The 27242-nt window shown below is 35.0% G+C and overlaps 1 protein-coding gene across 1 annotated transcript; it reads left to right on the forward strand.

Moving 5' to 3' along the window:
* Nucleotides 1-333: 333 nt before the first annotated feature.
* On the forward strand, nucleotides 334-24605 carry LOC585766 (protein glass). Its single transcript, XM_785578.5, has 6 exons — nucleotides 334-1148; nucleotides 17389-17594; nucleotides 20112-20191; nucleotides 20733-21153; nucleotides 22149-22357; nucleotides 24036-24605. Exons 1-6 carry the CDS (start codon nucleotides 949-951, stop codon nucleotides 24246-24248), a joined length of 1329 nt encoding a protein of 442 aa, XP_790671.4. The 5' UTR covers nucleotides 334-948; the 3' UTR covers nucleotides 24249-24605.
* The last annotated feature ends 2637 nt before the right edge of the window (nucleotides 24606-27242 follow it).

Here is a 27242-nt window from a genome sequence, read left to right on the forward strand (position 1 = left end):
TAACCGTTTATTAATAAAATACAAACCATCCTATTTCATACGACATAATTAATTATTGCCCTAATACACATCACACTACGCAACAAATCTTCCTAAATACTCAAGGTAGATTATTTCAACATGTCTATCCCCTTCTAAATATCCCTCTTTACTTTCCTCTTTCTTTTGGGGAGACCGCTTTCAAAGGGCGTTTGGGATTCATCAAAGAATACAGACGCTTTGCCCGTGAATGAAAAGCAAACAGCATGTTCTCAAAGAACTGTTCCTGAATCCGGGGATTAACAGGGACCAGTGGAAGATATAAACGCCACCAGTCTAAGCTTTCTGGTCAGTCTTTCTTCTCAATCAATACATAGATCTTGTTCATTTACGCGTCGAGGGGTATTACAATGCACGGACTTATCTCTCATTTGTGGGGGGTTCGAATTGAATCTAACGGTATATATCGGATTGGAAGCTGGCTCTGATTTTCTCGAGATGACTGCACAGAAGCAGAGAGCAACAAATAACGGAAAGAGATGGTAGTTAGCGGGTGGACAATACAACAAGCGACTCTTGAGAAAAACAGAACACTTTTGGTTTTACATGCTGGGCACCTATTTCAAACTATCTTAATATATATCTATTTAATATAATTATATATATTAATTCTTGGCGACATAGCTGTGACTTTTGTTTTTGAAAATAAAAAGTTTTGTTTAATAATCGCTTATATACAAATTTCGTTTGAATAATCAAACCCGTTTAATTCATACCTGATATTTTCTTATTTGTTCAATGGTAACAAATCACGCCGGAAATGGATTCCGTTTAAAAATCCGTCATCTTTAATTTAAGGTATTTGCTGATAATATCTCGCTCAACGTCGTGTGCAACCTTTGTTAAAGTATATCCCGATCATCATCACACCTGGACTCTCTCTCCAAAATTGTGACTTTGTGAATTAAAATGATGGAGAAACTGTATTATTCTAGCTCGGGCCCGCTGGAGCCTTCACCGTATCGCCCACGTAGCCCTCCCTGTGGACCGGGGGAACGAACATTGATCCCGTCCCACTCTCTACCAGCTCACTCATCTTTACCGGGTTACGACAGCAACCATACCCCAGTGCACCTCAGCGCCTACAACACCGGCCCACAACCTATGAAGTAAGGCTCTTCTCTTCTCATATTTCTTTTTGATATAATGTATACAATTCTCAGCCTTTTTTGTTTTCAAACAATCACTGAAGAATAAGTTAGAAAAATTTAAAAAGTATTAATATGATTGAATTCAAATCACTTTTGTCCAAAGGAAATTGATGGACTTTACTAAATATTACATAATCGCAAACCAACGAGAAATACTCCATCATAGCTAATTTGATAATGTTGTAGTTATCACGATGCCGATGCATTTTCTTCTTTTTTAAAAATAAAGTTAGTAGTACCAAAAATAAAGATTACAATGTAGGTTTTAAACGGAAGTTAGTGTTATTAGTTACATTAGCTTTATTTCTTCGTCTAGGCCTATTTGCACAATTACCAAATATATGTTTTGTGTATGATTAAGTGATTTTTAAAAGTACTATTGTTGCAATCATAGGTATTATTACGACCATTAATATTGTTTACTTACTTTAATCCTCTTTTATTGATATCAAAGATATGGAATGAAATTAAATAAACATCAGCATGATTAGTAGCATATTGCTTGATATTTGGAAACAAATATTACCCTGCTCTCAAAGTATTTGTTTAAGAATATTTTTTCTATGATGCCAAATAATGGAGTTTAAGAGTTATTGAAATCTAATTGACTTTTTCAAAAAAATTATAATATTTCACATAGTACTAGATCTCTTTAGAACGATTTTTTCAATTAAGTATGAAAATAAAAGTAATTTGTGTGTATGAGGTTTTTTTTCATTATAAGAATTGGCCTAAGGTAAATCTTCAAAATTTGAAAATCGTAAAGCGTTAAAAAAAACACATGACTTTAAGTAAGTTATCACATAATAAACAATCTTCTTTGAACTACCTTGCAAGAACATTTTAGAAAAAGTTGAAATAACCTTAAAGAAGTTAATATAAACCATGTCAATGAGAGTAAAGTCATCACCCTATAATTCATGTATTGAGAGCAACATAATATATGTTTACCTAAAGTAATATAGCCTATATTAATTTACTTGAAGTAAATATAATAATTCGACAATGACACTTGTAAATTGATTGCAATAATGTCATCATTCAAATATAATCTTTACCTATGTCTATAGTGAGGTTTTACTTTTACCCTTTAAATTAATTAAAACATTTAGTATAGAGAGCCTAAACTTCCCAAAGTTGAATGCAAAAACGATGACATGCTGAAATAACCGCAATTTAACGGAGACAAAATTATGATAAGGTGCATCATTATACTCGATGCTAAAGTTATGGTAATAATAATAACAAAAAATGATAATAATGACAATAACTATAATGGTAATAATAAAAAAGCAAATGATAATAACTATGATGATAATGAAAATAATAATAATAAGATAAAACAATAACAATAATAATGATAATAATAAAAATTAATGACGAAGATAATAATTATAATAACAAATAACAATAATAATAATAATGATATTAAATAATCTGGAGATTGTAATGTGCATGGGACGCTTCTTCAAATATATATATTTTCAAACTTTGGGTTAGCTTGTCACAGTTCTAAGATAGAAGTCAAGACTTTGAATTCCACTACCTCTCCACATCGTCCTTTTCTACACATTCTCATAAATAATTCAAGATGCCAGAAAAGGGAATTTTTCATATCAGGGCGCAATTTGATTCTTGTATTCTGAAATCAATCACTGATACACACAGATGTGGGGTCTTGAGTTGTCAAAAAGCTAAAAATCCTCTTTTTGTCAAAAAGTGAAAGTGAGCTGTTATCAAGTGAAGAAAAACCGCTTGAGCTGAGAAAAAAAAAATATCTACAAATGTAATTTACGCCTTGATAATTCCGTACCAGTTAACAAAGCAAAGAGATCACTTTGGTCAGAAATTAACTTTTGAATTATTGTCGATCAAATGTGTCAAATGCTCTTCGCTTGAAGTTGTGTTTTGTCAGGTACCAAATCATGTAAATTGTCTCAACGAAATCGTACTTATTATTATCATGGGATCACCAGACATTGATATTGTAATATCATGTAATTTTTGTTTTATGAGAATGGTTGGACCACTTGTGTTTGATGATTTCATCGAAAACATGTAAATCTAAGCGTTGCAATGTCAGGGAAAGAGATACGACTTACTATGCTGATGGTGCTGCCGTTCTATTATCAAAAAGAAAATGGAAAAAGTGCATGTCTTTATAAATTCAGCTGATAAAATGTTATTCATATAATTTTCATTGCTTGATAACGCTAGATTGTAGAAATTAGGCGAATTGACAAACAAGAGTGTCGTAAAATACATAATTCATAATTTTTTTTAAAGTCTTTAGCACACTGCAATAGTTAGACAACTTTTACTTTCTAACGCATTTCTAACAAGGGAACGTAATACTTTTCATTTCAGCATAATAATAATTGCACTTAAAGGACCAAGTGATTTCCAGGCGCCTAGTGAGTTCTGTTAACATGGGAAATGTTATATTTAGAAATTATATTCAAAATGTTATGAATTTATTGTATTACTTAACACATTTTGAGTAATTTTCTGCTTTCAAAATGCGTTTATTCTATATGTGTATATTGTTAAAAAGAAGTCTAGTCTGAGTTAGAGCATTGTAAAGTAGTACAGTAGAATAAGTAGGAGGAAAATCATGTTTAAAATGAGTTATAATTTCAAGCCAGTCAGTTTTTACCTGAATCATTTATTTTTTCAGACCGGATTCGAGGGGTAAACTTTGAAATGGGGACAAACTGTCTCACAGTTCCCCTTAAATTTGTATTTGCTCTATGCATTATGTGTAGGTGTAGTTTGCTGAAATACAGGTATAGGGTTTCTATTTGCAGGGTGTGTTTAGAATGACAACTGATTAGAGAGTAGATGAAGCTGTGTAAAAACAGAAGCCATTGAACAATTGGTATTTATAGGGTTGTGAGTTTTGTAGCAAGGGTGTTAATGAGAGGGAAGGAGGGAGAAAAGAGAGTTAGAGAGAGAGAGAGAGATTGTGATTGGTAGGTTAGCGTAGATATTGAAACGAAGACACGGTCACTTTCAACTATTTCATTAAATTAAAACCTATACGTGGTCTTTATTTTTTTAAATATATAACTCTGATGGTCAGAAAGATGTATATGCTTTGAGGTAAGCAAGAGGGATGCTGATTGGGATGCTATTAATTGAGGGTTTCGAGAAAGACAGCTTATATATTACAGCGGAAGAGAAAGTGTGGGTGTGTGTATGGGTGTGTTTGGCAAGGGAGAGAGAGGGAATGGGCGACTTGAAATATGTATTACGTAGACAAATTGTAAAATCAGAAGTATAAAATGAACTCAAAGTCTGAAGTGAATCTTGAAGTATCTTGTACAGAGAGACGGGAATGACTAATGATCAGCTAATTTCCCTGACAGAGATAGATGAGTTGACCAGAGGCGCATAGAAAATAGTCAGAGGCGTGACTAGGGTGCAATTATTGCGGTATGCCATACATAGAAAAGGAGAGAGAGATTGAGACAGACAGACAGAGAGAGAGAGAGAGAGAGAAAGTGAGAGAGAGAGAGGAGGGGAGGGAGAGAAGGGATTGCGTCCAAGATAGAAAGAGTAATGATAATGATAATTTGAGAGTACTCCATAACTTTCCGAATTTTGTTGAATTTTGTTTTTTGAGGCAATATTTTCGAAGGAGATTGAGTGTTGAAGATTTCGCTTTTCAAAATGTTAGTTTATTATATGAAGAAAAAAAACATGCTGTATTGTATTGGCAGATATGAGAACAAAATCTACAGAGGAGTAAACCTTACATAAATAAACCTAACATGGTAATTACATCCAAATTATACAGTGTCATACTCTACGAGAACTACATAACTATGAATGATCTATGCGGGTGCAATAATTTGTTTACTATTCAAATCATTAAAAATATGCATTTTATAAAATTTGATTTATTACGTAGAATGATACATAATAGAGCGTGTCATGAAAGAGCTTAACACGGTTTAGTGATCTTTGGGGCTTTTTAATATCTATATTGAGTGACAAATATCATGCTTATATATAGACCTGTCTAGATTAGATATATTTTGATATAAACACGACAGATACAAAAAGAGAAGAAGAAAAAAGAAATGAAAACCGAAGAAAATGAAAATATTTTCTATGATTTCGAGACTTTGCATGTATAATGTATAGATTACTCTACAAGGTAAAAGAACATTATTTTACCTAAACTTAACACACTTATGATAATTAAAGTTATGATTATTAAACTTAAAATAATATTCAGTTTACTTCCCCCCTCAGGGGCACATGTAAAGGCAAATAGCAATGATAATATCTTTTTTATACAAAACTTCAAGTTCTTAGAATTTCGAATGACACCAGTTTAATTTGTGTTTACTCCCCCGCTGTCCTGAGAAAAAAATTAAAGAATGTAATGTTTATACCGATGATAGGCAGACAACATTATTTGGTAAGAACTGGGCCCCGTCTTACAAAGAGTTGATATCAATGGCAACTTATTTGCGATTGATATCAATCGCAACTATGTACATAAGAGATAGGAGACTGCAAACTTGCGATTGATTGGAGGACTTGCGATTGTTTTGGATCAATCGTAACTCTTCGTAAGACGGGGCCCAGGTCGTAGCTAAACACGACCCATCAAGATCTGATCATTATCATATTTAATTTTGTTGGTTTTTAAAAGGAATAATAGTGGATTATGAAAGATCTATAATTTATACATCTCTATGATGCAAATTTGGCAATCAGGTTAAAAAGGTAATTTTACTCAAGTTTATTAGCCATGATTCTATATTGATTTGAAGACATATGAAAATGTAAACGTAATAATTCTCATTGACCATATAGAAGCATATACTCAAGTCTTCCAATTAAGATTCATAGTTCTAGTACAAATTATTTTATAATGCTTCTCATCTGACTTATTATAGCTTTATGAAGTAAAGAGAAGGTGGTTGCTTATCTGGACAATATGAAAAAAGGGGGATAATGAACCAAGAGAAAATGTGGAAGAAACAAAATCTAACTGCATGGTGAAAAGAAAGCACCAGCTTCTGAAATACATAGTCTATCTAGCACCTCAGCCAAGCCGATGTACCTATAGTATATGAAAAGATATCACCACAATACTCATTGCATACTGCGTTATTGTGGTGTTATAAAAGTTCAATAACAAAAAAAAATGCAATAGGAATTATGACCTACTGTTTGCTGACCAGTGCCGTGGTCAAGCGTTATGTCCAGATTTGACCGTCCAAACCTTGTGGTTTTGGGGTCACCATTGATTTCTTTCCGTGGCTTTCGAAGTACTAGCGGTTTTCACAGAACTCGGTGTTGCTTAATGCCCTTGTATTCCTTTGTTTCTTTCTTTATGATTCCTTAATTCATTCTAAATCTATCTTTTGCAATGCCAGAAATGGAATTCATTTTCTCTGAAATATGAAATCACCCGAAAGATATGGGTATTTGAAGTTCTAGCAGTTTTCACAAAAGTCGGTATTGCTTGCAATCGCAATTTCCCTGTATTCGTTTGTGTTCATTCTGTCTCATTCTTGAGTCGATTTTTATACTAAATGTATCATTATAAATGGAAATGAAATTCCCGGAAAAATGACATCTTATTTAGGGGACAGAAAAGAAGCCCTAGTCATCTGACTGATGTTTTATTTCCCATTTTGCGTACATGTATGATTGTTCGCCTGGACAAAATATTTTAACGTTATTGTATGAAATACGCATGTCGTTACGATTTGGGTCCTGATATATTTGACATCGAAAATTTCCCGATGCAAGTATCCCACCATTATTTCATTTCTATTTGGATAAGAACCTCAAAAAAATAGTACATTACAGCAAGTTTAAAGCTGAACATTTAAAGTTAAGAAATCGCATTCAACAATTATTAAGTCTGATTAACAACACACCGCCAATGGAATTATTAATCAGTGGAACGGCTTATTTAATATATATTGACTTAATTGATAAGTAATATTTGTCATATAAACAGCAGAAGAAAAACTCACAACCGGCAAGTGAACAAAAGGCGGATCTGGAGTATGCATGGGGATGTATAGGAATAGATCATTTTTCACCTGGCGAAAAACAAAATCGGCAAATTCTGGACTTTTGTCAGACGGACCGACAGCTGGTATTCATTAAGCGGGCCCTAACGTCTGGCGTGAATATGTGCAAACTGGTACTGACGAAGGTGGGGGATGGGGGAATAATAAAAGAGAGAAATAGAAACAGAACAGAATAACACACATAAAAGGAAAACAAAAAGTATCGAGCGCTGACCACCAGTAATAACGAATTAAAGACTGTTTAATGCGACCAAAATTTGGAATGGGTCATCAAACAATTTCCCTACCCCTCTAGAGACCCATCACTCCCATGGATGGAAAAATGTTTCCTTTCTTTTTTTTCCTTCTATATCTTACAAAATATCACGTAAATGGGCAAGATAATTTATTTATCCATGTCAATCTCTCATCTCTTATATTTTCCACCTTACTATTTTTTTTCTTACCCTCGTTGCTATCATCTCCTTTGCGTAAAAAAATACCCCCTCTCCATTCCTCTCCCTTATCTTTTCTTTAATGTGAACCCTTTACCCACAGATACAATTCTTATATGCTCAATTCGAATAGCCTTAGCCTATGTCCGTCTGATACTGCGTATCGTAAGTAAGTAATAATAATAATAATAGTGTAAACTTATTGAGCGCACACACCGTCCAGGGATGGTCATGGCGCTAGCTCAGCAACAGTTCTCTTTTAAACGAGTATAAAACACAAATTAAAAGATAGATTGAAAGTATTTCAGCATTGCACATCCAAAGACACCATGCATACCACACGTGTCGTCAATTAAAATACGAAGAAGGAGTAGATTCATATATACTTGAATGCCTCTTTAGTTAAAAGATAACAACAACAAAATCATGATAACTGAGACATGGTTTTAAAAAGAACGATTTAAAAGGAACCCAAAAAACAACATCAAACCTTGTACAAAAAGAGATTTTAAGCTCTCCAATGTAAGCCACTCCTGTAAGACTATTAGACTGTGCTTAGCAATTTACTTTGAAGCGGTCTCAAAGAATGCGAAAATGTTTTTTCCGGATTTTGTAGAAAAGCAGTAATGTGATCTATAATGAGAAACCTTTTAAAGGTATAATAAATTCTCGTGCTAAATCGCTAAGATTAAAAATTCTAAAAATATGCACGCCCAGAAGCGCCTTTTAAACACGATTGATTTTTACATATTTAAACGCACACCGCAAATATCTTAATTGCTAAACATAGAGTATACCCCCCCCCCCTTATGAAAATGATGTAGGTTTGTAGTCTCATGTGTAGTTGCACGATTAGTTTTTTAAGTAAATGCAATATAGGTTGGGAAATTCCGTCAAAAATACGACAGTTGAGTGGTTACAATGAAGTCGCGCTACTTTGATCTACAACATTTAGATTTTTCACTTTTTCTTTTGGTTCCTTGTAAAAGCAACATCTTTACAATCCCTCATATTTTACTTTGAATGTTTGCACGGGGAATATAATTTCATGAATTTCAGGTAGGATAATCGCATTTTCAAGCTATTGAGAGATTTTATGAAAAATCTAGATTTGTCTGTTTTGTAAATTGGAGATATCTCCTCGCAAAAAAGTGATTAATCAATTAAAACGGTTAACAAGTATTCAGATTTGTTTCTATTTTATATCTTAATTCTTCAAATAGGAGAACCTTTTATTTTAATTTATACAAAATATCATTGTTTTTTTTATGGCTAAGAAATTCTATTTTCTTGTAATGAGCAAGTTTGTGGCACAGAATGTTCCTAATACTGCTGTAACCATGCCATAAGCTCCGAGATCAGAGGAGTCATCTCGGTTTGCCTGATGATTTTTTTTTCTTCCCTCAAACCTTGAAGGAACTAAAAAAGTAATATTTCTTATTCCTTAATGGAAAACGTGGCATTATTTCCTTTTTTTGTGATCAGGCTCTCCGCCCCTTCACTGGAATTGTCCTTGTGATGCCCATGAAGAAATTGTTATATAACATGATCGTCATAATATATGCATCTGCTTACCAAAACGTTTCATGTATCACCAGTTACCATGGATCAAAACAGAACAGAATGTTTAGAATATATTTCTTACAATCCCAATTAAGCCGATTGCAAGTCGTGGATGACTGCCTTCTGAAGAAAAACACTATTAAAACATTCATTTAGACATTTAGAAAGAGAAGAGACATGGACAGAGAGATATATATATAGTAAGATAGGCCTGGATCAAGATAGAGGAGAAAAGAGAGAGAGAGAGGGAGGGGGAGAGGGAGGGGGAGAGGGAGAATGAAGTGATAGCATCGATGGAAAAGGACGGTGGAGAGGACTCATGTAAATCAAATCAAATCTTTAGGTTCCTGGTTTTAGAATCTGGATTTTTCCCGTTCTCTTAGTTCTTTAACAAAAATAGTCCTCATTTTTGCCTCATTGTCTTTTTATCCTTCGTTATAATTAGAATGGAATGCATCCTTTTAAGTTCTGAAAATGTCTGAAATAAAATAATCAGGTCTGTAATCACCGCCGACACATTATGTTTCAATGATATTTATTTATTTCCAATCTAAGAAGATTTTTTCCGACAGAAACTCATTAGTCTTAAAATTACCCCCCTGTCATGGAACCACTTCCTCCAGACAGTTTCATGAATTGCATCTCGATGGCACTTAAGGGAGTTAAACAGATAAATCATTAGAAGCAGTACAAAAACAAACACATCAAACACATTAATGATACTTCCGATATTATAGGAATGGGGTAATAGGAAGCCCTGATTTATTTATTTTCTCTTACCGTCTAAATTACATCAACTTTTTGGCACAGATTACACGAAGCCTGCCAGAGAGTCCACTCCAAGGGTTTCAAAGTCAGGATTGTTTTTCAGTTTCATGGGTTCTTGCAGATCAATGAGCGCCCCAGATTTCATCTCAAGTTTTAGGTAAATTCGAAATGGGTATTTTTGAGATTTGGAACATGTAAAAAAAAAAAGTGTTGGGTTATTAATATAGTGGTCTAGGAAGCAGGGAGTTGGTGAAGACAAAAAGGAAATTGAGGTACGCAGGAGACTGGTGGATTTCGAAAAAGACAGGCAAGGCGAAAGAAAGTTAAAGTATGGTTAAAGTAAGGACGGATAAAGATTGAAAGGCGGGAGAAGCGGACACCCTTATAACGGAGTCTCATCGGAGTGCTTAGAAAGTAACAACAGAAGCCCGCCATTGTCTCTGATTATCTACATGAAGAAGACGCTCAAGATAGTCGGTTTAAAACCAGTCCCTTGAGCTTTGCTCTACCCCATCTCCTTTTCGGTGGGGGTACAAAGGAAGGCTTGGAGTCGGAGGGTCTGGTAGATACATTGTTTAAGGATTAAGACCAGGACTGAGCTCCTTAACAGGGCTTCACGCCTCGGGCACCAATGCACCCACCGATTCCTCATCAATGCCCCTCATCCCAAATCTCACTCCCTCTATTTCATTCCTTTCACCCCTCCCGCTGCAATCTGGGATAATTTATCCTTCCCAAACCTCGCTCAGTGAATAGCCGACATATACTGTATACAATTAACTTAAATGCCGATTCTGTTTCTTCTGCTCGCTAACGCTTCTCTTTTCATCTCGTCTTTGCCACCATTCACCTCCCCTTTTCTCTATTTCTGTTCTACAAAATAATTTGTTTTTGCACAATAGGCAGGGATTTGTTCGGAAGAATTAATATTTTCTCTGCTCCAATGATTATATCAGTGTTCTCTCTCTTTCTCTCTTTCTGTCTCCTAACATACTGTCGGCTGTGTGTAATGTTATTGCCTGGGGCTGTTTTTATGTTTGGTTTGTAGCCGTAAAATGAAGCAAACTCTTCGTAAACATGTCAAGCCGCTTCTGAATCGTTTGTGTATTTGTTAAGGAAAGACAATATAAGAGAATTCTCGCGCAAAAGTCCTTGTACAGGTAAAGGGGTGGATTGGAACTTAACAAAATCTTTTCAATTTTCTGAAAGTGGATAGATTAACGGGAGAAAAAAATATACTATCATCAGGGCCCTTATTAGCGTGAAAACACTCGTAACAAAAGCAGCTGTGGCGGGGATAAGATCGAGATTGAAATTTTTGTCCTCATTCAAAGACAAAAATTCCGAACATCATAGATCATTTTCGATGTCTGAATAATAATTGCATTCTCTATTATCACGTCTCGGTTGAATATATGAATGAAAATAAAGCCTCTCTATTTATGAAATGTCATTGGGGAGTTATTATGTTATTATAAAAATCCCGCTCGACATGCAAAGTGAAGAACAAATTCTCTCTCTCTCCCTGAAAAAAAAGGTTGGATTAATCAATCAATTGCTGCTGTCAAACACACAATTTCCAGGAATATTATACTTTGTCTGCCTTACGTATTAAAAGGGATTGAATATGAAAATATGGGACATTAATTAGAAATTAATGCGATTATAGCAGAAGGATAAAAGAGAATAATATGAATATGTAAACCAGCATAAACTTCAATCTCTAGAAATTCGGACAAGTGTAATATATATGGTACACAGTTCTGCTTACATCGGTACATCCCTAACCCAATACTCATAGCTAGGCATGATCGGGGCGTCACATCATACTTGTCGAAAAGACTGTCGACTATATACTATAGTCCTCATGTACCCCAAGGACAAAAATGTGTCCTTACTTGTAGGTTTTCTAAATTGCAAATTAGGGTAAAATATTCTACATCCCTCCCGAAAAAGCGAGAAAAAAAAAGAGTTGTAAGTCCTTCAATTAACATTAGTTTCTAACAGCAATCCTAAAGTTGTCAAAAAAAGAAATTAAGAAAGAAGATTGCTGTACTATCGGACGACAAAAGGCTTCATGGCTATTATTCCAGCACTAGTGGAATTATTCTCCTTGACCTTGGACCAACCTCCATCCTTAACCTAAACTGTAAAACTAACATCTCCCTCCTCTAAAAAAAACTTATATAATATATTTTTGACCAATCAAATCTTAGAGCAAATATCATCAAAGAGGATGTCTGTCACAAAAATATGACAAAACGAAGAAAAGGACTAGAAATAGGCGGAAAGGAGATAGAAAACGAAAGAAAAGGAGTGCGAGTTAGAAAGAAGAGAGGAATAGTGAGAGAGAAAGTGATATAGAAAAGTGAAGGGGAAAAAGAGAAAGAAAGAAGAAACAAAGAGAAGAGAGAAAAGGGAACTGATAGAAAGAAAGGGAGAAAAAGACAAAGAAAGACAAAATTCGTACGATGTGAAATAAATGGAAAGGAACATTTCTTCCAAAGAGATTGGAGACAGTCGAACGTTCCTCTCTTTCCTTCCTTGTCGCATCTGATCGGAAAGCATCCATGAGGACGCTCACTTGGAAGTCACTAAGGGTGCGTTCAATCGAATTTTCGAAGCTAGAATCACAAACATGAATCACAATTCAAAACGCCGTTACAAAAAGCAAGGTCACTGCGGTTTGCGTTCAAGCGATTTTTCATCAACGCTGATTCTAGCTCATTGCGAGCCAAACCACTGCGCATCACACTGCGCAGTATGGCCCAGGAACTTCGGCGCGCGCTTTCTGGAATTGTTTACGGCCGACTGTCGACTGCTGTTTTGAGCATAGATCGCAATAATAAGACAAAGAATGAGAAGGTGATAGAAGGAAGAAACAAAGAATAACATAAGGAAAGACAGAAAGATAAAGTCGATAGAATGATTAAAACAAAGAATAACATAAGAGAAGGTGAAAGAAGGAAGAATCGAAGAATAACATAAGGAAAGACAGAAAGAGAGAGTGATAGAATGCTTAAAACAAAGAATTACATAAAAGGTGATAGAAGGAAAAAACAAAGCATAAGATAAGAATAGAAGGAAGAAACAAAGAATAACAAAAGAGAAGGTAATAGAAGGAAAAAACAAAGAATAACATAAAAATAGAAGGAAGAAACAAAGAATAACATAAGGAAAGACAGAAAGAGAATGTGAAAAAAGGAAGGAACAAAGAATGACATAAGGAAGAACAGAAAGAGAAAGTGATAGAATGATTAAAACAAAGAATAACATAAGAGAAGGTGAAAGAAGGAAGAATCAAGGAATAACATAAGGAAAGATAGAAAGAGAAAGTAACAAAATGATTAAAACAAAGAATAACATAAGAGAAAGTGATAGAATTATAAAAACAAAGAATAACATAAGAGAAGGTGAAAGAAGGAAGAATCGAAGAATAACATAAGGAAAGACAGAAAGAGAGAGTGATAGAATGCTTAAAACAAAGAATTACATAAAAGGTGATAGAAGGAAAAAACAAAGCATAAGATAAGAATAGAAGGAAGAAACAAAGAATAACAAAAGAGAAGGTAATAGAAGGAAAAAACAAAGAATAACATAAAAATAGAAGGAAGAAACAAAGAATAACATAAGGAAAGACAGAAAGAGAATGTGAAAAAAGGAAGGAACAAAGAATGACATAAGGAAGAACAGAAAGAGAAAGTGAAAGAATGATTAAAACAAAGAATAACATAAGAGAAGGTGAAAGAAGGAAGAATCAAGGAATAACATAAGGAAAGACAGAAAGAGAAATTGATAGAATGCTTAAAACAAAGAATTACATAAGAAAAGGTGATAGAAGGAAAAAACAAAGGATAACATAAGTATAGAAGGAAGAAACAAAGAATAACATAAGTAAAGACAGAAAGAGCAAATGATAGAATGATAAAAACAAAGAATTACATAAAAGGTGATAGAAGGAAAAAACAAAGCATAAGATAAGAATAGAAGGAAGAAACAAAGAATAACAAAAGAAAAGGTAATAGAAGGAAAAAACAACGAATAACATAAAAATAGAAGGAAGAAACATAGAATAACATAAGGAAAGACAGAAAGAGAATGTGAAAAAAGGAAGGAACAAAGAATGACATAAGGAAGAACAGAAAGAGAAAGTGATAGAATGATTAAAACAAAGAATAACATAAGAGAAGGTGAAAGAAGGAAGAACCAAAGAATAACATAAGGAAAGATAGAAAGAGAAAGTAACAGAATGATTAAAACAAAGAATAACATAAGAGAAAGTGATAGAATTATAAAAACAAAGAATAACATAAGAGAAGACGATAGAAGGAAGAAACAAAGAATAACATAAGGAAAGACAGAAAGAGAAATTGATAGAATGCTTAAAACAAAGAATTACATAAGAAAAGGTGATAGAAGGAAGAAACAAAGAATAACATAAGGAAAGACAGAAAGAGCAAATGATAGAATGATAAAAACAAAGAATAACATAAGAAAAGGTGATAGAAGGAAAAAAAAACAAAGAATAACATAAGAATAGAAGGAAGAAACAAAGAATAACATAAGGAAAGACAGAAAGAGAAAATAATAGAAGGAAAAACAAGGAATAACATAACGGAACAGGCCACGATGGTATAGTGAACGCAAATTGCATGCAAAGCGGGCGCGCGGTTTTTCCCAAACCGGAAGAGGCTTCGTCATACAATCATGATTGAGAACTCCGTCCGTTCAATCGAATTTTAGCGACCGTGATTCTTTTGAATCATGATACAAAACGCATCTTTTTCAGCGTTTCATGTTTGTGTTTTCAAACACGTTTATTTTTACGACCGACGAAAAAATCGCTTGAACGCATTGCGTTTTAAACTAAACGTCTTTAGAAACCGTGATTCTAGGGTGAAAAAGTGTCGATTAAACGCACCCTAAGTGTTGTGGGCGATCCTGTTCAAGTGCTGTGCCATGGTGAGGCCAGCCGTCTTGATCTTGATAGGACGTAGAGGTTCGGTTACCCTGTCGGCTAATCGACGTATAGAGTTGTTGATCCGGGCACTTGGTGCAATGGATGATAATTGTGTATCGTGAAGGTACAGCCCTTGGTAATGCAAATGAAGTTACCAGTGACCTTCCAGGTAGGATTGGGTCCCTGTTACATATTGGCATCGAAAATAACCTGACATCGGGGCCTCTGGCAAGGTTTGGATCCTGTAAATTGCACAAGAGACGGTAGTTTAGACGTCACTAGGAGCTGGCGAATGGAGGGGTCTTTTAATAGTAAGCGGCCGTCAGAGGAGACACATCGAAACTCTCCTTGGTCGCAGGGTTGTCTCAAGTAACAAGTTAAAATTGTCCTTCGCTGGCTTGGCTAGACGCTCACTCGTAGGGTGGTAGCGATGGTATCCTGCTTGAAGAACGCTGGTTTTGAAAACAATTGCCATTTATTGCTCAAAGTCCAAACTTTTCGTATCTCCCATGGTTATTTCTTCTTTCCTTTTGCACTATATGCACTATATGTATATGTTATTGCATCTTCTATCTAATGAGCTATCCCGAAAAAATATCATACATTCAAATACAATACCCATATAGTATATAGGTGATGTATTTTAATATTTGTTATTTTTTCGGGATAGCTCATCGGCATATTTAAATATCGCACCTAACGAATATCAACTCAATAAATAGAAATAAATGAAGGAAATATTGGTATGATACAATAATTAATTCAATTCTGAAACGTGATGTTAACCTTCTTTTCATAATTGTTAGTTTTCGGGTGGTTATTTTTTCATGGAGTGATGATTAATGTTTAATTTCTGCTCATTTATTGCAAGATATCAGTGACACTCCTGAGATGTTGGTGTTATCTTCGCAATTCTTTCTATCTGGAGAGAATATCAATAATGAAAGGTTGATCAACCTTCAGTGTCTAGCTACTGGGCACGATTACATAGACCTTCAGATACAAATAACTTCTTTTCTAACTACCAATGCAACTGCTCTATAACATGATTTCTATTGAACACACAGAAGGTTTCACCTTTGAATCATCAAGATTGAGACAATTAAAAAATCAATTTATATTATTTTGTTACGTTATAGCGTTCTTCCGAAAAGAAAGAAATACAAAAGTTCTAACCAACAAACTATGGGCGTTAATCGCTATAAACCAAGGGAGGGGACGCATCGTTGTACTCCAGATTTCTCTGACAAGCAAAATATCTTTATTCTTAAAATGAAATGAAATTAATAAATAACTAAGCCAATAAATAAATAGATGAATAAATGGATGAATGATTGAATGAATAATTTATTATAGAAATAAAATCAATGAATATTGAAATATATAAATTATAAAATACATAAATAAATAAATAATTAAATGGAATAAACAAATAGATGACAAAGTGAAGTACAGGTTCTCACAGTTTTGGGGTGCCCGTACAACTAAAGAAAAAAAATCGTTCTCTTTCCCACGATTACTTTCCATGCTAACGAGGGTGCAACGGCTTTATTTTCCAACATTTCGAATGTCAAGTTTGTAAAATTCCATGGTGATGATGCAGTCTTTGTATTATGTACTTTTGAAGCTGACGACGATGTTTTCAACTTTGCCTTTAATTACATAATTATATATTCTTAATGATCTGTTTAAAATTATGCCAATTATCTACCGTTTAACGAAAGTTGGCTTGATTTGCATGAATAATGTAAGCCCTTTCACCCTTTTTTCAGTCATTCTCACATTTTTAATCATCTTCAGCTCAGTGAAATATGAAAAGGATTGATGTAGAGCATATTAACGTACACAAAATAAGTACTTTAGACCGTCGTGTACAGACATATGCATTATTAAAAATCCCTTTCATTATTGGTGTGGTTTTCATCTTAACTGTGTTTCTGACTTAGGTATTATGACTGTAATGAATAAGGGGCCCGACAACTAGCCCTAATACCTAACATGACATTAAAGATTCTGAATTATCAATACCTTATGATACGAAATAATGAAAAAAGAATGAAATATTATCGTAAAGGGTTGCTTAATTTATAAACGAAATTAACTAGAAGATATTAGGGCTTGTAATATCAGCTGAAGAAAAAGATAACATTACAATACATTACGAACGAATTACAAACTTTATCTTCATTAACTTTTTTTAAAGGGATTTGTTTGTGATAGAGCCATACAAGTTTTAATTTAACGAACTTTGACCTTTGAGTCTCTAATAAACCTTTTGTCGTTAATACCTTTGCTACATTGATAATATATACCGACTGTCTTGAAAATAATGATATTTTGTGTTTGTATGCTCTGTCCTCGTTTGAAGAACTTTATTAAAGTGAATTTATCTTCTTCTTTCCGAATAGAAACCTTCCACTTTATCCTGAAAGTGATTTCACGAGACCTCAGACGAATCACATGACCACACTTCATTCACCTGTTATGTTACCAAGGAAACCGCTTAGTGATTATCCTCTGAGTGGGGTATCCAACATCCATCATCACTATCATCATCAACCCCCTCAACCAGTCGACAATCCAAGCCATCACGGAGCTGTTCTACCCTATTCAGGTATTCGTCAGTTCCTTTCAATATAACATTTATTTTCTTGCATTTCTTTCTGTCATCAAGCAATTGTTTTAAGAGTATATTAACATTTTTAACACAATAAATCATAAATTCATATTGGTCTATAAATGTAAATGTAGTCTGGCAAAAATTCGATTCCCTCTCTCTCAAAAAGAAGATAAGATTACATCTCTACTTGGTATTAGAGTGCCGGTGTCCAACATCTGATAGTCTGAATGAATCAGACAAAAGTACCATCAATAAGCATATATTCATGACATCATTAAAATAAAAAAATGTATGTTTTATTAGCATATTTTTATTGTTCATGATGTTTGAAAGAAATTCATTCTAAGCCGAAACGGTAATGTCACATGGTGATGTATTGGCAGACAACTCTCCCATTTGTTCCAACACACGAACTTACTAAACTGACAATTTCTCAAAATGCATGACTCAGGAGAGTCTTTTATTGTTAGAAGCCCTATGATAATATGCTCTACATGATATATTTGTGTATAAACGAAGAAAGAAAGCTCTAAGGAGAAAACAGAAATTAAAGTTATTTTTTGTACACTGAAGAAACGAGAGCGTCGTCCGTGGCTACCAAGTGACAAAATCGCCAATTTGAAAGTCGCACTTTCTTATCGGTCCGATAAATTCTCAAACTTTCGCCATTCTGTTTCTCTTATTTTTCTGCTTTCATACAATTGAAGTTATTTCATAGGTTAGACTGCACTTTAAACTTTTCATATATTGAATTCGAACAGATTTCGTACTCCGAGCTCTCTCCATTAAATAGTGCTGTACTTGTATTACATTAACAAGATTTTTGTTTTAACATTACGATTACACTTATTTAGATTCCGAATCATTTATTGACCTTTTTTCTCAAATAATAGTGCATAAAATAAACTAAGTGACAAAATACGTTTATGATATGAATAATTTTTTACGTGAAAGTATGTTACATGTATCGTATATACTAAGCGCGAAACTGAGCACATTGCACCATGTGATAAATCAAAGTTACCAATAACAACTGAGCATTTAAAGATTCTGGGGGTCACCGTTTTGCTTTCTACAGAATGAAAAAGAGAAAAAATACCGAGTAAACAGCAAACTTTAACGTCCATGCTGTTTATCCTTTTATGCCCACGATAAGTTTCTTTATGATCTATCTTTGGATTGGTAATTGTCCAAGTAATTACGATGCGCTTCAGCTATCGACCGTTTTGCATTTTGAAATTATTGGTAATTTAACAATGGAATAGTAATAGAAAAGTACAAACTTAATAAGTCTCCCCACAAGGTTGCATTTGATATATATGTATATATATGACAAATATTTCGCACACCATTTAATGGTTATTATATTATTCTTAGAGTTACCTTGACAGGACTAAACAAGATGAAAATATATTTTGAAAATTGATTTATTCAATTTACATATCTGTGTTGTCATTATCAATCATCATAAAATATTATTCCTTTAGTTGCATTGGTAATTTGTTTATTTATTCCACTCTGAGTAAGCCTTTAATATCATTAATTATAGGTTACGTGATCATATTGAATTTAACTTTGTGATATGGAGCAGAGTCAATCTAGTCATTAAGTTAATAAAATCAAAATTATTCTAGACTCGGTCTAAGATATCCCACTATATATATATATATAATTCGACATTTTGACGTCTAAAAAGTCATGTTTTTTTAATCGTACTTACTTGATTTTATTACGAGAACAAGCCGGAATTCTTCATTTTTAATCACGAAGTGATTTGTTTTATGTATGCCAGATACTAGATCAGTTACTAGGCCCTTTCGCAACAACTGGCATTTTGACGAATACAAAACATTGAGATGACAAAACTGCATTTTAAATCCAAAAAGCTCTTTCACGAAAATAGCGTATCCTGACAAAAGGGAAGTTGCAAATGCTCAACCATCATGAACATAAAATTATGAGACAGTATTTAGCAAGATAAATATTCTGGATGACGCTAGAGGGTTGGATAAGATAAAATGGTGGGGTAAAATAATCACATTCAAAAATCCATATATTTTGGTTGAAAATTTCATAGATTGTGTGACGTTTTTGCTTCCAAATGAAATTTTCGTTCGACCACCCCCTTCAAAATGTGTTATGCCCTGAGACTTCTTGCATACAAAATTATGTTGAAATCTAAATCAAAGAATTAAAAAGAAAGTCCCAAACACGCGATTTTGAGGTGATGAAAATCAAGATGCCATTTTCTGGTTTTGGTAGACAAAAGGAACAGCAAAGGATTGCTACAGTCGACTTTAGTCACACGTGTAGTGTATATAAAATGAAGGCCTACTGTAAACTCTAAAGTGCGTGACATTCTACAATTTCTATCCACGCTGGTTAAAGAATTAAATAGCCGTTATTATTATCACTATCATTATTATTTTTCTTTAGTTCCATACCCAACTTTTTTTCAAGGATTATTTGGGCTTTTAAATTTTCAATTATTTTCTTGCTGTTTTAAATCAGATTTATTGCGTGAAGGCTATGGTGTCCAAGGCTCAGATCAGCAAGGCTATGGTGGCTCATGGCAGAAGTCTCCCACTCTGGTAAGTCTCATTAAAGCGTTTTCATTTTTTATTACCACCTCCAGTAATCCTCGCATTAAGCATGTATTTCTTTCTTGAATGGATGGTGCAAAATGGTTGAATTTCTGGTTCCTCCTTCCAACTATCCGCGATATATTGAAATATTGAAACTTCAAATTGACTTTTACAAATAATGTATGACTTTTTCGTTTTCAAAACGCTTATAATATGGTTAGATTACATAAATAGTATGAATATAATGTAAGAAATGTATCGGGAAAAATACCATACCCGTTCCTGTAAATAATTTTTTTTAAATACTTCTTTCCGTTTCACTTATGATTTGTGTATGAATCGTCTATGATTTTACCTTATAGTGTGGACTGTATTTACTATGAAATTTCAATGACACTGCACACCAATAATTCATTTGATACAACAAAAATATGAAGGATAAAATATTCCATGACGATATAAAAAAATAATAATAATAATAATGAGCTCTCTCTCTCTCTCTCTCTCTCTCTCTCTCAATCTCCCCATTCTTCCTACATCATAATAGAATGGTACATCAGGTATCCTTCCATGTTCCGATGTCCTCCCTCATCATCAGCCGAACTTCCTCAACTCTTCCTCGGCAGCGGCTGCACGATCTCAGTCCGCCCACAGTCCCGGTCACCACACCAACCACCCCACGGTCCACCCCAACCATCAACAAGTCTCACCCTTCGTCTCCACAGCATCCACGCCTACTTCAGTGGGCGGGGCTACCTATGAAGACTACGCCTCCAAGCTGCGCTCTTCGGCCGATGAGAGCCGTTTCTCCCTGCCGTACACGCCCACCCCGCCCGCATGGCGCACAAACCACCATCACCATGCATCACAGCCCAGCGTCCCTCCACCACCGCCTCCTCCACCTCTCTACTTCTGTGGGAGGATGGTCCAAGTCAGATCCAACAAAAATAAGAGCGAACACAAGAAAAGTAAGTAGAAGAAATAGATTACTGAATGCATGTTGCATTCACCCGAGTAATGTGACATTGATGCATTTCTCTTTTCTCTGTGTTTTTTTTGGGGGGGGGGGGGCGGTAATTTTTCCTTTTTTTTTCTTCCATCCCTAATTTTTTTCTTGCAATTCATTTGAATGGTATAATGTTTTAGGGAATTAAATAGTGGGATATGATGATTAATGATTCATTTACATGTCCTGGAGCAATGACAGTGATTTGAACCGAGCACTTCTGTTTCAAAGACCCTCGGCCTATCCGAGGCCCTGAACCACCGGTTTATTGCCTTCTTTGTAGGAAAACATTTCGCCATAACATAAACATGACAAAAATACTATCTAAATCTTTATTTATTCTACAAAATATATACCGTGAATGATTTCGAAGACGAAATATTTAGGCAATTGTGATAGCCATACCCATCTTCTATTGAAATAACGCACATTACAACGACGTATTACGCAATCCCAACATGATCAGTATGGGATGTACAATAACATATTGAAATAGTGTTTACCTTAAAGGTAAAGACCAGTTATGGTCATGCGATTGCATTGTGAAAGAAACGTTGTGGAATCGATCAGAAAAGGTTGATCATCTAGCATTTAGCATCTGCAAGATTCTGGAATCATCAAAATGATAAGAAATTTGGCCCATTCTTCGTAAAGTTACAAGCACTATACACAGAAATATGTATATGGGACTACCCTATATCTCTCACAGACCATGAGAGAAACAAATTTACCAAATATATGAATTAGTAGGCGGTTTCCCGGCAAATTTTTTTTCATCATGTCAAAACATATTCTTTCACATGATTGGTAATGAGAGCTTCCATTTCACTTTTTGAAATTGGGGCGTTTCCAATACTGGTCTTTACCTTTAACTTGATTTTTCGAAAGTCTTTGTATGTCATGTATAACCTATAACAATCACTAACCGCTATTATATTTGAATCATATTATTTGCAGGTAGTAACCAATGCAACATATGCGGTAAGTCTTACGCAAGGCCAAGCACGCTGAAGACACACATGCGAACCCATTCGGGTGAGAAACCTTATCACTGTCCAACCTGCCAGAAGTCTTTCTCTCAAACAGCAAACTTAACGGCTCATATGAGAACACATTCAGGTGAAAAACCATTCAGATGCCTCATCTGTAACCGACAATTCTCTCAGGTGAGACACAGCTATGTATAGTTGATAGCACACTTAAAGACTAAGTGCACTTCAAAAATAATTTGCTTTTAATAGATACAAAACAACAAGAGAAACAGAGCAACAGAAATTTGAGTAAAATGGGATAACTAATAAGAAAGTTATGAATTTGTTAAAAAGTATGAAAAAATATAAAAATCCATAACTTTCTTATCAGTTATCCGATTTTGCTCAAACTTTTTTTTGATTGGTTTGTCTGATTGTTCTGCTTCTATTGAAAGAAAGTTATTTTTGGAGTGGACTTGGCCTTTGATACCAGTAACACGGTCGCTAACATTTCAAGAAATCTACCTAGAGCTATTTCAATAGCCCTGTATGTCACCTATTGAAATGTTCGACCATGATAATGACATAATCGTCCGAACACGTTTTCTATAGATATTGCAATATATAGATGATTGAAATCACCCTTAAGATTTCTTGAACGTGTTCGCCTCCATGTTCAGTGACTAGTAGCCTACACATATATTAGTTGATATAATCAATGTTTGGGTTTAGTCCACGATATTGACTCGTTTCTTCATCTAGATCTCGGAGTCCCCTTCCATAGTTTAAATTAAAAGAATATTTTACCGATGTATTATTATCACAGCTAGTAATAAGATATGGTAATCAAAACCGCGAAAAGTGTATATTTGATCAAGAGAATTTAGTGGCATGGTGCAGGCGCGTACACAGGGGGGGGGGGGGGGGGGGGGGGGGGGGGGGTTAGGGGTTAAACCCCCCTTTGGTAATTTTTTGTGTGTAAACCCCCCTAAATTTCCCTAAAACCCTCCCCCCCCCTTTTGGGGGGGGGGGGAGGAAATTCCCATGGTTGACCTAAAAAAGCTGACCATACCCCCCCCCCCCCCCAACGGAGCAAAATGTCAAATTTTCAAATTTCGAGACCAAAAAAAAAAAAAATGTGTCCTCTTACCCACCCCCCCCCCCCCCCGCTTATTCAGCGGCTGGCTGAGTCGTTGCGAAATTTTGGGCCCGATTTATAAATGTTAAAACCCCCCCCCCCCCCTTGAAAAAATCCTGCGTACGCGCCTGGCATGGTGAGATAAGCTAATTCATGGTTGATAGTTAACAACTGAACGAATTATCATTCCCTTGGAAGTAATGAACGTCTATTTACAACGAGATACACATTTGAAGTTAAGTGTATTCAAAAGAATGTCTGCTACAAAACATAAGTAGGACATAAGTTAGACTTCAGTTCATCATTTCGATTCAAACATATTCGAAAATGCTAACATTTGAGATTTTGGGATAAGTTCCCGGTTCTTATCAGCCTTCATGTGTTCACCTGTCAAGGTATACATGTATCTATTTCTTATCAACTGAATGTTTTATGCTTCATGAATTAAATTAAAAAATAAACAATTATATCAACCTGTTAGCTTACGCTACATTCAATTATGAAATCGAAAATGCTTTAAATGTTATCATCTGTATAAAGTATATGGCAATCTTTCTTTATGATTCTTTTAAGTTATTAATATTTAATAATGCATTTATTTTATGTTACTGATCAAGTATCAGTCATATTATTTATTTATTATGTTTTAATCCGTGTGTAAAATAAATTTGGGAAAAGACCGAAGAGAAATAAATACATCAATCAAAGTTGCTGTACTTTCCTTTGTCTTTGCAGAGTTCATCGGTCACTACGCACATGCGTACACATTCTGGAGAGCGCCCCTACCGGTGTGCTTACTGCAGGAAAGCCTTCGCTGATAGCTCCACCTTGACGAAACATCTTCGCATCCACAGTGGGGAAAAACCCTACCAATGTAAAATATGTCTCCTCAGGTTTTCGCAGAGTGGCAATCTAACGAGACACATGAAGGTCCACAAGAACGAGTAGAAGTATCTGATCCAGACTCTGGAGTCGCTCTGGGTGGACTGCAGTCAGTCAGGAATGAATCCATCCCGTCCCATGTTCAGCTGGCGTTCGTCCGCTACTGTCTTGTAGAGGATGTTTACCTGTCAAGCTATTCTGTACTCAGAGTCGCCTCTATACGATCTATGTGTTCACCCGAGACTATCCTGGGTGGTTCTTACCTGGTCTTCCTCTATCCCTGTCCACCGAAAGAAAGTGCGTTCATCTTCCAAGCTATCCCATACTCTGAGAAACGTCTGTAAAGTCACCCAGTGTTCACCTGAGACTTTCCTGGATGAATCTTACCTGATCTTCCTCTATTATTTTTATTACTGTCCATCGGAGGGCAGAGTGTGCATCTTTCAGGTTACCCTGCACTCTGGTTACCTTTAATGGGTCACTTTCTGTCCTATATTATTATCTGGTCTTCCTGTATTACTGTCCATGAGAATACAGAGTATGCATCTTTCAACTTCCTGTGGATAATCTAACACGGTCGTTCACTCGTTCAGATAATACCCGTGATATTAATCATGAAAAGTGTATAACATTCACATAAAATCTATGCAAAAAATGTCTTTCAGAATTTAGCGGAATACCATGTTTGTGTAAATTTTTGGTCGATGTAAGAGTTTTTCTATGACAGTGAGTACTGAATAATCCTCGAAGAATGTAAACAAAGAAAATATTAGATAAGTTTTGTTTTTTCCAATAAGCTTAAAGGGGTAGTTGAGTTCTGTTGCAGAGGGCGCTACACAAAACATTTTTCTGTGAGATAATGAAAAACCGAGTGTCAAATTTAAAAGAACTTACAATTGAAATGACAAAATCATCTTTGTTTGATCAAAATCGGTTCAGAGATGGCTGAAATATCCATAAATATAACAAGTTTTAATACTTGTGTACCAACACAAATATTAGATAATTTGAAAAAAGTTGTTGCAAAAAAACAAAATAGCGCCTTTTACGTCGTATTTCAGCCAATGCCGATGTTGGCTTTTTTTGTTGGCATTTTCGTGTTGGTTATTATGCACAACCAGCCGGCTCATGTATTGTTATTTTAATTAAATCATTAATTAACGGTCAGCTTATTTTTGGGAAAGTGGAACTGAATTAGTATGATCGTATTGGCTAAATTTCACACATTTTGGGGTCTAAAATTACCTTCATAGCAATTTTAGGTTATAAAAGGTCACTAGAGATGTCATAGATAAGAATAAGAGCAATAACCATGCACTTTGAAGGCATTTGCGGTCTGAAAACAGAACTCAAATATCCCTTTTAATGGTGATCCTGGAAACGGAAAAACTTACATTGAATTCTAAGGAATTGTATGTACAGGTCGTATGCATAGCAAATCATAGACATGGTAAATGCCCATAAAAGTCTTCTGGGCGGAGGCCGATATGCTTTAGTGAATTGCATCGATGTACAGTATAGAATACAAGATTTTGAAGGCAGGTTGAGGTAGCGTAAAGGAAACCTCACCCAAAAGAATAAGTGTAGGTTTTCTGGAAAATGAGATCGTGACCTTTGATGTACAATATTCCTTACGAAAATATACAAGAGATATATAAATGAAGATGTTCTTGACATGATGTTATGCCTTTTAGCATGACATGGGCGCGGCCATTTTCCTGAAAATGTGACGTACCAGTTGAAATTGTACAGGTATCAAGCACCAAGATTTAGTTGAAACAAATCAGGGTTTTAGTATTGGACGAAGGTTAAGCATTTTCTGTCGTGTGCACAGATATGCGCATGCGCTATAGCAATATGGCGCATCGTTGATCTAGCAATTACCAAACTGAAGGAAAATGAGCATAAATTACATATTTTGATCATGTTGGTGCAATTATCATGTTTCAACTATCCCTTTAATTGACAGCAAATGTAGATTGCAAGCACGCCCTGATCTGCGTGCATAAAGTCATGAAAGTAAAGTCTTATCTCAGATTTAAATTTTAAAAAGGGATTTCTCCTATCAAAATAAATCACTGTGCCTTCTGACGAATCTTCACACACATAAGAATATTTGTCTTTTTAATGACAATAGGATGGGATTTTGAGCTATAGTTCTTGATCCAGACAGACCGACAGACAGACAGAAAAAAAGACGAACATGGGGAGGGGTTCGTTCTTGTTCAAATTAATCTTTTTTTCCACCGAAAATGTTGATTGTTTTGTCATTTACCATTATATTTTACAGGATGGTAAAAATTGTAGCCGATAAGAGATTGCCGCAATGTGTCTTACTAAAAATATTGCCTCATTACTTTATACATGTACTTAAAAATGAATAATTTGTACACCTGCCACTTTTAATCCGAGAATGTATCCTTGTTGATAAACAAGGCGCCCTTTGATATTCAGTTCCCCCTCCAACACGTCTTTGTGCCTGTAAGTTCATAAAAACACGTTTATTTGGAGTGATCATTTATTTTGATAGAATAGGGCAGTATTTTTGTTCATACGAGTGTCATCTTCTGCCTTTAATGAAAGTAACATAATCACCAAAATTGTTGTAAAGTCTAACTGATTCTGTGTATTTGGCCAGGTTACTGCAGATAGAAAGGAAAAAGCAAATTCCGACAATGATCATTGAGGGCGCCAAAGTATCCAAAAATATGAAGATCATAAAGTGACGATTTTGTTGTAGTAGTCAAATATGCTAAATGCACACAATCCACAGCGCCATCTAGCGGCACCAGTGTTTATTCCATTCCACGCGATGCATCACGTTGGCCACTTTATGGCCCAACTTAAAGGTAAAGACCAGTATTGGAAACGCCCCAATTTCAAAAAATGAAATGGAAGCTCTCATTACCAATCATGTGAAAGAATATGTTTTGACTAATACATGATGATAAAAAATTTGCCGGGAAACCGCCTACTAATTCATATATTTGGTAAATTTGTTTCTCTCATGGTCCTTGAGAGATATAGGGTAGTCCCATATACATCTTTCTGTGTATAGTG

Source organism: Strongylocentrotus purpuratus, unplaced genomic scaffold (genome assembly GCF_000002235.5).
Source record: "Strongylocentrotus purpuratus isolate Spur 01 unplaced genomic scaffold, Spur_5.0 spur5_scaffold_15, whole genome shotgun sequence".
In the NCBI taxonomy this organism is placed as follows: Eukaryota; Metazoa; Echinodermata; class Echinoidea; order Camarodonta; family Strongylocentrotidae; genus Strongylocentrotus; species Strongylocentrotus purpuratus.

Bases quoted from the DNA above. Each gene is read 5' to 3' on its own strand.
- LOC585766 (XM_785578.5), top strand. From the start codon at position 949: ATGATGGAGAAACTGTATTATTCTAGCTCGGGCCCGCTGGAGCCTTCA. The intron at 20,192-20,732 runs GTAAGTCTCATT...ACATCATAATAG, and splicing joins GGCAGAAGTCTCCCACTCTG to AATGGTACATCAGGTATCCT. The intron at 22,358-24,035 runs GTGAGACACAGC...TTGTCTTTGCAG, and splicing joins GTAACCGACAATTCTCTCAG to AGTTCATCGGTCACTACGCA.